This window comes from Condylura cristata, unplaced genomic scaffold, assembly GCF_000260355.1.
Source record: "Condylura cristata isolate star-nosed mole 26May11 unplaced genomic scaffold, ConCri1.0 scaffold00017, whole genome shotgun sequence".
Lineage (NCBI taxonomy): Eukaryota > Metazoa > Chordata > Mammalia > Eulipotyphla > Talpidae > Condylura > Condylura cristata.
This window is the reverse complement of record NW_004567118.1, coordinates 14195725-14212053: the sequence shown is the minus strand read 5'-3', so window position 1 is coordinate 14212053 and position 16329 is coordinate 14195725. Positions and strand designations below refer to the sequence as shown.

Sequence of the window (16329 nt, the reverse complement as noted above, 5' to 3'; positions counted from 1 at the left end):
GCTCGCACCGCGGGCCGGACTGCGGCCGCCGCGGAGTCCGCGGACGCGCGTCCCTCTCCGTGGACAGAGGGGATGTGAGCCCCTTCCACAAGAAAAATAACAAATTACACAATAAATAATTAAAATCGAGTCCGAGGCGGTAGAGTCCAGGCCCTGGAGGGTTCTCCCGAGCGGGGTGGCGCCCGCAGAGGGGCGGGAAGGACGGGAACCGGGAGAGCAGCTCAGGCCCCCCTGCCCGGCAGCCGCGGTGTCCTTAAGCCCGGAGTCTCCTCAGAGGCGGAGGTGGCGGCGGTGTCTGCGGGCTCAGACCATTCTCTGGCTGTGTCTTCGTGTCGTCTCCGGGCCGAGCGGCCTAAAGTCTGCTCTCCGGCGGCCTCACCGCCCGGACGCCGTAGTCTCCCCCATTTTGTGGGCCCAGCGGGCGGTGTTTTTCCCCCTTTAATCCGAATTCACGGGTTTTCCCTTCGCTTTAATGGCGGCCACAGGGACCAGCTCGCCCTCTCTGCTCGCCCATTGGCCGCCTGGAGGTCACGTGGACCGGGCTCCGTGGGGAGGGGGAGAGGGAAGGGAGTGAGGGAGAGCCGGGAAGCTTTCAGCGGAGGTGGAGAGCCCCGGGGACAGGGCTGCCAGCTGGTGGCTACTGAGCGAGCGCCATCTGCTGGGTGCCCTGGCCAGTGAAAAGTGACCCCGGGCCTGTCCCTATCATTCTCCTAGTCAGGACAGTTTACTCGGCCAGCCGGTGGGTTCACATCACAAATCTGAGAATTTCAAGGAAATCAGTTTGACTTCTTTGGAAAAGAAAGTGTCGCAGATATTCTAAGCCATCATTATTCCACGATGCCGCGGAGGTGCAACGCGAACTCTTGGGACTTGGCCGTCAGATGATCTGACCAGTCACTTAAAAGTTGTGACTTTAAGAAACAAATGAAACAAATAACTATGTGGTTAATAACCTGAGAAAAAGAGCTTCACTGCTTTGGGGTTCGAACCCTGAGCGAGTGATTTACATCTTAGTGTCTCCATTTCTTCAACTGTGAAATGTGGAAAATATACCCGGTACCTAGTAGGGTTGCTGTTACAATGAAGTTAATACAAATAAAGCAAGCAGCACAGTGCCCGCAAAGATAAGCATTAAGAGTTATCTATTATTGTGGTCATCATTACCTCATTTGGGTATTGTGAGGAGTAAGGGAACCAGCGTATGTAAAGTGCCCATGGAGTGTAACCTCCTGGGAACCAGGAAATTTGTTTTTGTTTATCGCTGTATTTCTTGTGGCTAAAAAGGGTGCCTAGCACACAGTAGGTGTTTGGTATTATAAATTTGCAAGTGAATAAATGGTTAAGAAAACAAAAATGAGTTCAAATATTTTCCCTTAGAGTTTTAGAGTGAAGGGGGAAGGAGAAAAAAAAAAGCGGGTGGTGAGGGAGGAAGGGCGGACATGAGATAAGATGATTCAGAAATTAGATACGTAAGTGAGTTAGTATTTACCATATGTAGATGCACTCAACCCTACATTTTGCCTCTGTAAAATAAATAGTGGATTCTTCTACATCACTTTTTCAGCCATGGATTTCATCCATACATTTGTTCATCTGTGATAGTTAAGAACCCAGATGTGGGCCCTCCCTGGTGGCACAGCGGATTGGAGTGCATTACTGCAAAGAAACTGGCCATGGCAAGCTTCTGTGTGAGCTGCAGTGTGATTTCTATCCCCGGCTCAGAGCTGAGCCACATGGCACAGCAGACCTCTCCTGTCTTGCCAGCTGCTCCCCTTAGCACTGTATTTCAGTAGATCTGCCTGTTTTGCTCCCAACTCTGTCTCTGGTGAATTCTCTCATGGCCCCTGCACCTCCGGCATGTACCCTAGTTCTGTATGCATGAAACAATAAATTTTTTAAATCTAAAACAGAAAGCCAAGATTGTGAAGCAAAAAGCCTGCAGGAAAAATTCTGCCACTTACTAGTTACCACTACTACTCTCAAGTAAAGTTGGTTTTCAATCTAATTAATTTCTCTTACACTCAGTTTTCTTATTGTAAAATGGGGATAAGAAAAGTACTTTTCTCCTAACGTGGGTATAGTTCTTGCCATGGTGCTTGCTAAATGATAGTTTTCAATAGATTTGTAAAGATAACTATGGAGCTCCTGCATGCTCCGCTAATGTGTTCTGGTCTGTTAGGCCTGGGATACAAATATGAATAAGATACCTGCCTGTCCCTCATTGTTCCTGAAAGCACAGAATAAGATAAAATACAATGTAGATAACTGCTTGAATAAGGTATGTATCAGCTATGTCATATTAGAGCAAAAGAGGAGCAACAAAATCAGAGACAATGTCTTCAAGTAAGTAACATTTGAAATTAGATTTGAAGGATAAAATGAATTCTTATAAAGCCTTTTGAAGCAGTTAAATCTTATTAAACCTAATTCAAATCCAAAGGCCACATATCAAAGTCAATTATACAACCAGGACTAATTCAATCCAGAATCTCAAATCAACTAAGGTTCACATCCTTTCTGAGTCCCAGCAGTAGGAGACAGCAATCCTGGACCCAAAAAGGTAAGAATTCTTCCAGTCATTTCTCTTATCCTGAAAGAATCCTCAGAACTTTGTTGCCATGAATTTTGCCATTGTAAAATGCCTCCTGCCTCTTATTTATAGCCAAAAATGTAGCCACTTTAGAAGTCTCACAGTTCATTTTCCTAAGCTAGGATTCTAGAGGCAGGTAGAATCTGCCTGAAACATTTTATTCGCCTTTTACTTGAGTCAATCTCCTCAAAAAGAGAGGAGAAATAGGATGTAAGAGTGGAGGAAACCCCAGAGGAAAAAAATGTCGAAGGGGAAAAGGAGGGAGTAGGGGAAGGAAGGAAAAAGGAAGAGGATAGGAGGAAATGATGTTCCTGGCTATACAAGGAACTCATAATCCTGCTACCTGTGGCATTTGGAGAAGTTACCAACAGGGGTCAAAATTCCAAGCATACTTCCTAGCTCCTTATTTACTCACTTTAAATGCAGACACACGCTTAATAGCACCTAGTAGTTGAAGTTGTTGTGACAATTAAAAGATAATTCCAGAAAGAGGAAAACCAATCAGACACATTAAGGTGAATTTTAGCTACACTAGTTTGCTTACTTTCTTAAACTCTGAAATGTGGATGTACTCAGTGACTACATTTAAAACTTTTCTTTAATTCCCCCAGGCTTTCATTCAAGCATGGGATCACAGTGGCTCCTGGTCTTCTGAAAGGATGATAGAGTTATATCCCTCAAGACAGAGAAAGTCCAGGAAAGGGCAATGACTGACCTTAGGACTAATGCTCCCCACCTGACTCTGAAAGAGAGCACCACAGCCAACAAAAACACAGAGAGTTAAATAAATAAGCATGTTTTAGTAGCCACATTAAAACATACAAAAAGAAATAGGTGGAATTAATTGTAGCTATATATTCATCTCAATATAACAGAAATAGTATTTCATATGTAGTCAATATAAAAATATTGAGATAGTTTGGTTTGCTATCAAAACTTCAAAATCTGTGTTTTGTCACTTACTAGTATATTTCAAGGCAAAATGGCCACATTTTAAGTGCCCCAAAGTCATGTACAGCTAGTAGCTACTGTGTTGGATAGTACAAGAGTAGAATCAAAAGCTGAAAGCTAAGGACCAATTAAGTAGTAGAATGAGTGGTCTTGAGCCTGAGGACAATATTGATTTTCTTAAGGTCATGTTAATGGTTTAATGCTGTACTCAAATCGATACGGGGAAGGGCTGATGAGTTACAAGCCATTTTATTTAATGAGACACTATTTGAATATAGAAATAAAGTAATCAACAAGTTGATTACAACTAGGAAGATATTTCAGTTCTAAGTGTCAAGTACCTGGGATTGTTATGAAAGTTGCCCTGACTTGCCATTTTTCATAGTTTGTAGTATCTACTATCAACCTCAAATTTGTTTCTTGATATATGCTTCATTTTAACCATTAAATTGTAAGTCAATCCTCCACCCCCCCTCCCCACCGCCAATTAGCTCACTTTGAAATTAGGTTTGAAAACCTTTACAAACATATCTGACATCCCTTTCTCCTATCTTTACTGTACTTAACCAATCATTGACCTCTCCTAATCTGTTTCCTCAAACATAATGAAGATTGGATTAAGTAATTTACACCTAATAGATAATACAATCTATATGCCAGGCACTGTACACTTTGCATTAATTATCTATTATCCTTGCCACAAGCTTCCATAGAAAATACTATAATATTGCAACATTCTAGATTAGGATTCTGAAATTTACAGAGCAACTTGCCCAAGAACATAGAGCTCTCTAAAGAACCCTAAGGGAACCTAATCTATTGAAGAAGATTCAGAGAACCTTCCTGGAGGGACAATGAAAACAAAACCTTGAAGGGTGAGTTGGGTTGAATTAGAAGATGCAGGTAAGAGAGGATGGTAGTGACAGAAGGAAGGAGAGGGCTGGAAGGAAATGATTTGAAGAAGTAACCCGAAGTCCAAATCAAGAAGAGCTTGAATTTTATCCAGAAAGGAATGAATAACCACTGTAAAATCTAAATAGGAGAGTGCTGAGCTAAAGCTTGTTTTCAGAACTAAGATGCCAAGAGATTTGTTGGGGGCATTCTGGCAATCCAGTCAGGAAGTAAAGAGTCCTGAACTAATTAAGAGGACTTTTTCTAAAAACATCCTTTCAGTTTTGCATTTATTCCCTCTGTCTAGGCATCAGTAGGGAAGATGGGAAAGTAGAGAAAGTCACTTTTCCAAAATGCTGAATTTTCCTTTTCTTACTGAGCAGAAGACTTTTGTCAGAAGGGCCAGAGTTTAAAGAGGAGACAAATGCAGTTCTCTAAAATATCCTGATAAAATGTTTCAGGCAGGGCCCTCCCTGGTGGCACAAGGGGTTGAAGCGCAGTACTATGAAGTTATCTGCAACCATTACAGCGTAAGTTCAATCCCTGGCCAGGGAGGTGACCCACATAGCATGACAGACCTCTCCTGACCTGCCTGCTGTTCCCCTCAGCAGTGTATTTCAGTGCATTTTTCCTGTTCTACTCCCCACTCTGTCTCTGGTGAATTCTCTCACACACCCCCGCCTCTGCGTCTGGCCTACACCCAGCTCTTGTATACATAAGTAAACTAAATCTTTTTTAAAAAGTTTAAGTCGGGACTTAAATGATTATTCCTTAAATGATTATTCCTGCCCAGACATAAATCAGGAAAATAAACAATTTTATTGTCCTCTTCTCTCAAGAAAATGTTCAAAGGAATTCAGAAAATATGATGTCAAGAAGATAGGAAGATTAGTAGCCTTTCTTGGCCCTACCAAGAGAATAAAAGGAATATAATAGTTACAGACAATGGTACCAGAGTTTTTTTTTTTTTTAAAGATTTATTTATTTATTCATACAGAACTGGGGTACAGGCCAGAGATGCAGAGGGTGAAAGGATTCACCAGAGACAGCGTGGGGAGAACAACAGGCAGATGGTCGAAGTACACTGCTGAGGGGAGCAGCGGGCGGGTCAGGAGAGGTCTGCCGCGCCATGTGGTCACCTCTGGGGCAGGCAGGAATCAAACTCAAGCGGAAGGAAGTTGCTTAAGCTTCTTAGTGTGGTGCTTTAACCCGCTGCGCCATCAGGGAGGGCCCGGTACCAGAGTTTTAAACCATTTGTATAACTGACTTTGACACTCATTCATTCTTCCATTCATCTGCTGTGACCAAGGTTCTGTTCTAGGTGCTATGATGATGGAGCAATATGCAAAAGTGCGTCAGAAATAAATTTGACCCCTGAGAGGTTTATTAATTCTCAGGCAAGACATGTACTAAAGAACTATAAATTGTATTTGAAAAATCCCTAAAACAAGTGTAGGTCAAATACTACAGAATTCAAAGAAAATGGAGCTACTCCAGGTTCCAAGGAAGATAAGGTTAGTGGAGAAAAACTACAGTATTATCCATTTAAAGCAGATAATGTTGATGTGTACAATCTGAACTTTTAGAGACTTTTGGAAAAGTAGGTTGGAGCACTATTTTCCAAGCTGGAATTTGAGGATAAGTTTCTAGAAAATGTGACTGGGAATTCATTGTTAAAAGGGTTCTTGATTGTACCCTACCTAGTTATTCTCAGATTCATTTCTGTTTCTCAATGACACGTGACATTCCCCAGACTGCCTTACCAATTACTTGTGATTTGGTTTGGCCAGTGGAGACAGCAGTGATAGATGAGGTATCAGATGTGTCTTCTCTAGTGGCTGCATCTTTTTGTGGCTTCAACTTGCGGATAGACAACTGTCCCTCTCCCTATGGTCCCAGTTTCTGCTGGGCAATTCTAGTTCGTGGACTGTTGTTTATTATCTACAGCTGTGTAACATGTTACCTTGAAACTTCACAGATTAAGACAACAAACATTTATTATCTCACAGTTCCTGAGCTTTAGTAACCTGGGAGTGACTTAGTTGAGTGATTCTGGCTCAGGGTCTGGTCTCTGGGACTGTGATCATCTTAAGGCTAGAACAAGACTGAAGAAGTCAATTCCAAGTTCATTCATGTGGCTGTTGGCCAGACACAGTTCCCGACTGGCCACTGGCCAGAGGCTTCATTATTCTGCCAGGTGGCCTTGTACTTAGAACTGCACACATCATGGCAGCTTGCTTCTCCAAAAGGGAGATAGAGTTATCAAAATTAAATCTGCCGTCTTTTAAATAATCTCATCTCAGAAGTAACATACCATCACATCTGCTATATGGTGATGGTGCACAGACTAACTAACACAGTGTATATGTGTATGTGGGGCGGGGGAGGGAGGGAGAGCTATTACCAGACAAGGGTAATTGAAGGTTACCTTAAAGCTAACTACCACAGTTCATCCTTTGGTTCCCAATGAGTCATGTCCTTCCTAGGTGTAAAATACACTCACTTCTTCCCAAAACCACAAAAAGTCTAATTACAGCATTAGTTTGAAGTCTAGAATTACAACACCTAAATCAGATCCAAATAGGACTGAGGTTCTTTGGGTCTAATTCCTTAAGTTTAACTTCTTGAGGGCCCTCCCTGGTGGCGCAGCAGGTTAAAGTGCAGCACTGAGAAGCTAAAGCCACTTCCACATGAGTTCAATCCTCGCCTGCCCCAGAGGTGACCACATGGCGTGGCAGACCTCTCTTGACCTGCCCGCTGCTCCCCTCAGCAGTGTACTTACTCGGCCTGTTCTGCTCCCCGCTCTGTCTCTGGTGAAGCCTCTCACCGCCCCTGAGCCTCTGACCATACCCTAGTTCTGTATGCACAAATAAATAAATCTTTTTTTAAAAATTAAAAAAAAAAAGTTTAACTCCTTGAGTACAGTCCCTTTCTACCTGTGAGGCTAAAGAAAGAATTCATCTGCCCCTTGCAACACAGATAGGACAGGAGTAACTAGCTAACTGCTATAGATATTACTGTTCAAAAAGAGGGAAAACGCAGATGCAAAGGAGTGATACCAGTGCACTGTAATTCTGAAATCTAGATAAGAAAATGTTGAAAGTTCCTTGGACCAGTCTCAAAGCCTGGAGATAATTTTCCCTTGTTCTCAGCTCCATATTCTGGGGTCCTAATTGGGGCTTCTGATTTATCTTCTTTTTTTTTTTTTTATTTACTTATTTATTCTTATAGAACTGGGGTTAAAGCCAGAAGTGCAGAGGGTGGTGAGACGCTTCACCAGAGACAGAGTGGGGAGCAGAACAGACAGATCGAGGAAGTACAATGCTGAGGGGAGCAGCGGGCAGGTCAGGAGAGGTCTGCCACGCCAGTCCCTCAGGGCTGGGATTGAACTCGCACTGAAGTGGCTGCGGCTTGCTTGCAGCGCTGAGTCCTAACCCGCTGCACCACCAGGGAGGGCCCAATTCATCTCCTTTTTCATGAAAGATGGCTCATGTTTACAAGTGAAGAGTTTTCTCAACCAGCTGCTTGCCGGTAGAACTTTGAGTTTCCAAAGACTTTTGCTCTAAGGTGGCAATGTTTCTGTGAATCTTGTTAGGTTCTACTCCACTAGATGAAAATCATATTTAAACAAATCTTTTTCTAGTAATCTCTGTTCTACCTTGACCTTCTCTTTTCTACCTTGATTTTCTGGTGAGAAGGCTGAGGGACAATGCCCTCAAGCTTCCTAAATGTTTTATCCTTTTATTGAGAGACAATGTGTGATTCATACTTTTTTTTTAAGATCTATTTATTTGTGTGCATACAGAACTGGCATACAGGCCAGAGGTGCAGGGGTGGTGAGAGGATTCACCAGAGACAGAGTGGGGAGTAGAACAGGCCAACTGACGAAGTACACTGCTGAGGGGAGCAGTGGTAGGGTCAGGAGAGATCTGCCACACCACCTCCGGGGTGGGGATCAAACTCATGCTGAAGTGGCTTTAGCTTCCCAGTGCTGTGCTTTAACCCGCTGTGCCACCAGGGAGGGCCTCTGTGACTCATACTTTTAATCTCTTTGGAGGACCTTCTGTCTGGCCAAATGGTGCTCAGATGTACAACCTTAAATCTTTCTGAGAATTTCAACAATAGATTTTACACCCTTGACTTCATCTTTGGATTCTTTTACTGGCAGGGTCCTGGATTTGATCTTTATTTGGAAGCTATATTTTAATTTTAGCATTATTTGCATTTTGGAAAGGCAGAAAATTTTCAAAACCAGAAAAATTTATCTCCTTTTTGCTTAACAGTTTTCCCTTTAAGTTACCTCTTCCTCTGACTTTACTGTAAGCATCAAGAAGAAACCTTTTCTTGGAAATCTCTCTTGCTAGATCATACAGTTCATTAGAAATTTTCTATCTTTTAGAAACTGCTGGCAACAGTGTTGCTGAAATTTCTGCCTCTACATAATAAGGATATAATAAGGATTTCCTTTCCTCTAGTTTCCAGTAACATTATTTCACATTTTTAAAACCCTTCACCTACAGTCATAGAAGGTATTCTAGACTTAAATAATATTCTCTCCAAAGCCTACTGCCTGGTTTCAAAGTCACTTTCATTTTAGGATTTTATCGCAGCAGAATCCAGATTCCAGGTAGCAACATCTATGTTAGCTGTCTATTTCTGTATAACAAGTTACATGGAAACCTAGCAGTAGTAAATATTTACTGTCTCACAGTTTATGAAGATAAAGAATCTGGGACCTGTCTTAGGTGATTCTGGCTCAGAGTTTCTCATGAAGTTGTAGTTAAGCTGTCAGCCAGGACTGAAGTAATCTGAGGGCTTACCTGGGGTTGGAGAAGCTGCCAAAATATTATTAACTCATCTGGGCAAGATCACCTCCTCCCTCAGTCCCGCTGGCTTCAGGTGTATTATCTCCATATTGCTTATCTCTTAGTAGTCCTACCATTCTCATTATTTACTCTTTGAATTCCTCCAAGACTTTTACATTAGTTTCTCATATTCAATTCCCTGTGCTGAACTCCTGGCATAAATGTTTGGGTTTTTTGTTTGTTTGTTTTCCTGGGTCCTAATTCATAATGGTCAACTATGTCTTGTTGTGTTGAACAAAGTTTTGTTTGAGTTGAATTGATTTCTTTCCTCCAGGACTTCGTAATATGCTGGTATGCACTGTAAATCTCAGAGGACTCTACAACATACAGCATTTCCCAAATTCTTTTGATCACAGACCCTGTTTTTTGTCTTGTTTTGTTTTCCCATGTACCTAGTAGCTAGAATGCAAAAACCATAAATTAGAACATAGATCACTTTGACTAAAATAATGAATGGAAGAAGGAAAGAGGTAGAAAATATGGTTTAAAAAACAAAAGGCCTTCCCTGGTGGTGCAAGGAATTGAAGTATAGAACTGTGAGGTTAACAACAGCCACTGCAATATGGGTTCGATTCCCAGGCAAGGAGGTGGCCCACATGGTGTGGCAGACTTCTCTTGTCTCACCCATTGCTCCCATCAGCAGTATATTTCAGTCAAACTGGCTCTTCTGCTCCCCACTCTGTCTCTGGTGGGTCTTCTCACCCCCTGCATAAATAAATAATTTCTTTTAAATATGGGTAAAAAGAAGGTAGACACTGAATCATATAAGGTAAGGTGTTTGAATTGATCCTATAAAGTTTGGGAAGTCATTGAAGGCTGTCTCCCGTTAGGAGAAAAGTTGGAATTGTTAAACTAAACTGCTTTTATATGCAGAGTTACCTAGTAGAATTAGCAAAATAGAGAAAAGAGAATTACCTTGTATTCTTGTCTCTTTCTACTGTCTTTATACTTGGTTCAATAGGGGTGAAGAATATTGGTCCAAATTTTATGTGCCCCATGTTTAGAGGGCAGAAGAATATGGGGGAAAAAAAAGAAAAGGAGGCCACTGCCATGGCGGTGGGGGTTGGGGGAGGGGAGAAATTTCTTCAACATACCACTCTTAAAATGCAGTATTGTCAGAGAATTTAAAAGATGGAAGGGCAAAATTTTTGACTTTCTTGTTGTTGTTGAGGTAACATTGGTCTGCACCACTATATATGATTTGGAGGTATTGGTTCACACGTTCTCAGGTAGATGTTGTAATACTATTCCTGCCACCAAAATATCTGTAACCCAAAGAATCTTTTGAAAATGATTAGTAATAACAAAAGAAGATGGAAGTATTATCTCTGAAGAAAATGAGCTAGTAGTTAGGAGAAGAATAGACATCATTTATGAAAAGCAATATTTAAATGGTAATAAGTATATAATTCACCTATTTCTGCAAAACAATTACCCACAAAAACTAGCCTAGAGTTTCCACGATTGCTCACTCAGACAAATGGCAAGTTGGTGCCAGTTGTCATCAGCAGACATTGTCTTTCTTCCCATGGGTCTATCTTCAGGTACTTGCTTCTGTGGTGGCTGGCTTTCTCCAAAGCAAGGGATTTTAGGCAAAAAGTAGCCAAGTCTTTTATTATCTCATCTCAGATGTCTTGCACTGTCACTTCTGCAGTAATCTGTCTGTCACACAAATCAGGACTCTTTCTATGGAGGAGTGGACTGTTAAGATGTAAGGATCATTCTAGTTTATCTTGGAGGCTGGCTGCCACATCATATTATCTGTCTTTTTAGATGCCTTTGTTAGTATCCTTTCCCTCCACAAAATTACTTCCAAAATAGATACACCTTGGGTAACCAAATCAAGTATGCCATTCTGAAGACATCATATATGGTCAGATTTTAAAGAATTTTTCAGTGCAAGTTCAGCTAGTCTTCCTAATTTCTTTTAAAATATATATGGGATTTCCTGTTGCAAAAATTAAACAAGTCAAGACTCTCTCAAGAATAAATATTGATCCAAAGGCTGAAAATACAGCATTGAGCATTCCAATGCATAAAATCAAAAACCATCTTTTTTTCTGAGCCAGTTGTGTGACAATACCCAACATCCAATTTTTTTAATAAGACTTCTTTAAAAAAATTTTTTTAAACTATAAGAAATCTGTAACCTTATTCTTTGAAAAGCCCAAGCTGCATTCAATCAAAACCTTTAGTTACTAAAAGCATGTGGCCAGAATAGATGTTACATTTCAATTCATAAAAGGATTTATATTCTTAATCACTTGTGCACTCTATCTTTATACAAATCCTCTCTGTGACATTATTCCAAAGGTAAAGTACTACACATTATTTCAGTGATTTGCCAAACAGAGGTAGTATAGTATATGAAAAGTGTAAGCTCTGAAGTTAAAGAGTTTTATCCTGACTCTGCTGGCTATGTGACCTTGGGCAAACTGCCTAACTTCTGTTTACTAATCTGTAAAATAGGGGTGGTAACACCAAATTGCAGTGAGGATGAGATGATATAATGCAGTTACAGTGCTCACATTATGGGCTTAATGAATGGTAGTTATGGTTAGTAATTTGGGCAAGCAATGCCACTCAGGAGAAGTTACTTTCCAGTATTCAGTTCCTATCTATTCCTAGTTTTATGTAGCATACATGATTACTAATCTTCAAAGGTTGAGATGAAGAAACTATAAAAATAACAATGATAAAAAACCTCAGTTGATGATAAAAGGGCATGCTCCACCCTTTTAAGTTTTCTTTGTTTGCAAAATAGTTCATTTAGTATTCAAGCTAAATATAAACTACAATTTTAAAGTCTGCTTTTTCTTATAGTAATTACTTTCAAGGAAAATGAGATACCACAACATTACAAAATGATCATTCGATCACTATTCTTAGTTTAATTTTCCCAAGAGTTTGGGAAATAAAATGCCATAGATCTTGGGACATTTGGGGAAGTATAGAATGAATTTTGGAGTTCATACCTATGAAAGACCCTTTACCTCTATTTTCCAGATGGAAGTGGAGAAGGATAATACTTTCCAATTTTTTTTCTGTATTCAAATGCAGAATAGCCATGTTCAAAAAAATGACTTACAAAGAATAATCAGGAATATAATGATGTTTATACTTGGCATCAGTAGTAAATGATTTGAAAACAGTTTTAATGCAAAACTATTTCATACTTTTTATATACTTATACCTTAATTTATAATACTATATATACTCAAATATTATTTATAACCTAAAATAATTCTTGGTGAACACACCAAAAATGAGCAGGTTCAATTTTAGAAAAGGATATAACAGTAAACTAGATTAATAAAATACTAGTTTTTGATCTATTTTAAAAAGCAGTTGCAGACAGTCTTATTATTTTAATATTTAAAACAGTAAACACAAAGTACTAGCATTGGCTTGTTTTCTTTGTGCAACTAAAAATGATGGTTCGTAAAGAATCATAGACTATAGCTACCAAAAAATGTGGCTTATATCCATGGAAAAGCAATGTAAACAGTAAAGAAACCAAAAAACAGCACATATAATCTCACTAACCTGTGTAAAAACAAAAGTATAGCCAGTGCAATGGAAAGGACACAGAGACCAAGAACTGAGTTCTAGTGAGTGGCAAAGCATTTACTTGGCTGAATATTGACAGCTGAGCCACTCACCTACTCGCTCTTAGTTTCCTTATCCATGAAATGAAGACAGCCATTCTCAGTGCTAAAGTTTAGTGGTTACACAGTTCAAAGATTTGGAGCTACACAAACATAGCTTAGTGTCGATTACCTCCTTTCTAGTAAAGTTGTTTAGATTCATAATAATATTTGAAAAAATGTATCTCTAGCAAGAAGAAAGGAGTAATATTAATAATAAGATTCAGTGCCAGATAAATGAATTGTGCGATTCAACTTTGCTAAAAGTGAAAAAGTTAATAAAAAGTCACTGTAAGTTTTGGAGTAGAAAGTGAGTATCATGGCCCTCCCTGGTGGCTCAGTGGGTTAAAGCATAGCATTATAAAGCTAGTGCAGCCCTGCAGCATGAGTTCAATCCCTGGCTGGGGGGTGACCCACATAGTGTGGCTGACCTCTCTTGATTTGCCTGCTGCTCCCCTCAGCAGTGTTATTTCAGTCACTTTGTTTGTTCTGCTCCCTTTTCTGTCTCTGGTAAATATTCTCACCCCTCCCTGCAACTCTGGCCTATGCCCCAGTTCTTGTATGCATAAATAAAAAAAATCTTAAAAAAAAAAGTTTCACTTTACAATAGGCCTCACTATGCACTATACCTGAAAAACAGGAAAGAATGAAGACAGCGACTCATTAAAGGATGATTGACAATAAATGAGGCATGAGGTAGTGAGGATTTGAACTTGGGTGGGAGGCAGTCATTTATTCATTTATTTATTTATATGGCATTTATAGATCCTTACTGTGATAAGTGTACAGGAAATAAAGATAATGTGCCTGCATAATCACTTTCTGCCCCTTTCCCAGTTTAATTTTCTTCATAGAATTTATCATTACCTGTTTATTTATTTTTTCTTTATTTTATTGGCTGTCTCACCCTCCAGAATATAATTTCATGAGGATAAGCATTACCATATATATAAATTCTTGATAAATACTTGCTGAATGAAAGAATAAGTGAAAATTATATGGAATGCTACAGACAAAAATCAAACATCTTTTCTGATACTTGGCTATGAATTTGTAGCTTTAGGCTAATTTATCACTAAAAACCCTTACAAATTGTCCTGTCTTTATGACAAAATCAACTTCAGGAATAATTCCTATGATTACCCTCCTTTTTAGCTTGCTACTAAAGAATTTGCCCATAAATTTTGCTCCCCTTCTGTGAAGAAATCTTCTTTCTCTGACACAAAAGAAACAAGAAAAAAAGAGATGATTATCTGTGTTTTCCTTCCAGCTCTTCTTTTCAACAGGAACTCTCTACATGTAGATATTTGTTTATAATTTAATACAATAGTTAAATGCGCTCATTTACTCTTTCCTTAAAATTTCAGTTTACAAACATGGTCTCTCACAAAGCTGCTGGGAGGTAGTACAGAAGTGAGGGTTTACATCAGGGTGGAGAATTCTCAAGATTAACAATTAGCAGTGGTATCTACCCCTGTCTCTGTGGTTTTTACAACTCTGCTGTCTTCAGTGTTAGATGCTCACCTCAGTCACCAAGATCTAACACACATCTCTCTGCGCAACATTTGAATCTGCTTCCCTTAAAAATAAAAACATTTCACATTTGTAGAGCACATAAAAGTCTGCAAAACGCTTTATACTTCCCTGAGGTTTGTTCTCAAACAGATCGCCACTTTTCCCTCCTAGTAAATCTAAGGGAAAACTAGCTTAAATCATGCGGTTTTACATACAAAGTAAAAAAGGAAGTTTTACATACAGTGACTTACAAACTAATTAAATGTTACCACTCTAACCATGCTGTGACCAAAGCTGTTTTGATCAGTTTAGGGTTTTGTTCTGGGCAGAGGTTATTTATTACCATCTGAGTAGTGTTTTGGTTTTTTCCTTTGTCCTCTTCTGTATGAATCATCCATGACGAGTTTGGTTGGAAGGCACATACTGCTCCAAGGGAATGCAGGTTCCACTTGTCTGTCAGTCAGCTTGGTACCTGGCTGTGCTTCCCTGCAACTTGGAAACTGGCAACTTCTTGTCTCATTCTCCCCTCTTCAGCTAATGCCTCTGTTCAGCTCTGTCACCTTTTAGGGGACTGTTGCTGACTAAGAAAAAAATGATTCTACCTTTTGTTCTGATTAGCTCACCTCTAGATTTTTTTTTCCTACTTAACTAACTTCAGACTATTTCTATTTTTTCTTGTTCTAGTTGTTTTTCTGATATTTCCTGCAACTATACTCGTTGATCTCTTTCATCTTGTATGTGGAGGGCTGATACTGTCCCCATTATCTCTAGTTAACAACTCTACCTACTTTCTTGGGTATTAATCACCCAGGTGCTGTGGCAAAATGTGACTTCTCAAAGTCATCTCATAATAACATTTTTACTAAGGCAAGCACAATACCTGGGAATCTTGGAAATAATAAAATAGTAACAATTACCATTACTGAGTACTTCCTGATGTGTTGTACTAGATAATTTACATAAATGATTTCACTTAATTGTCCACCCAGCTCTATGAAGACTGTACTTGCATGACTGTAAATTAATCCACATAGAATAGATAGTGACTGGCTATGTTGAGATACACAACTAGCACTATACATTCAGACCCCAAAGCTTCCATATAATGCTTTATGGCCACCATATCACAGATAGAAAAAAAATCTACATTTAGTAGCACTTTAGAGAGCATAAATTAGATTTGATATTAATAGTTTTTATGCAAGCCAGCTACACTGGTGGTCTTCAATCAACCAGCCCTCATGGCACTTACACCCTTATGCAGTCCTTATTGTTGAATCAGGACAGGGCCTATACCTTGTTTTAAGGAACAAAAGATGGCAGACATGACTATAGCTGTTCCTTACCTAACAATGTTTGGAAATTTCCATTTTTATGTTTTTAGGATCCCTGAGTTGCCACTTGATGAGTCCACATGGAGAGGGAGATACCTGGAATCACACAGCGAGAGAGAGGTTCTGCCTTACCAGTATCCCAGTGAGTCTGACCTCACAGACATCCTAACACTCACTGAAGTCACCCTGGGCATTTAGTCTTCACTGCCATCTGACCACAGCCATGAGAGACTCAACCAGCAGAACCAACCAGAAGAGCACCAGCCAGCCAACCCACACAATTATGAGTGGGAAAAAAGACTGCTCTTTTAAACCACTAAATTTTAGAGTGGTTTATTAACAGTAACAAATATTCAAAGCATGACTACTATCAATAATTTTAAAGGTTATGGTTGGATGGTTGGTTTGGAGTCCAATTAAATAATATTAGGCCAAGAGACCAAAATTCCACTCTAGGCCACAGTTATCACCACCACCACCTCTCCTTCCAGGGCCACAGGAGACAGTGGCAAAACAAGAACACTTACATTTTTTTT

At 39.7% G+C, this 16329-nt stretch overlaps 1 protein-coding gene across 1 annotated transcript in view; it reads right to left on the bottom strand.

Annotated features, from left to right (window-relative positions):
• MED13 (mediator complex subunit 13) overlaps positions 1–16329 on the bottom strand; it is a 202943-nt gene that overhangs the window by 88641 nt on the left and 97973 nt on the right. The window contains exon 3 of the mRNA XM_012726063.1: positions 9–82. Within this exon, the coding sequence (XP_012581517.1) occupies positions 9–82 (74 nt within the window). The remainder of the gene's footprint in view (positions 1–8; positions 83–16329) is intronic.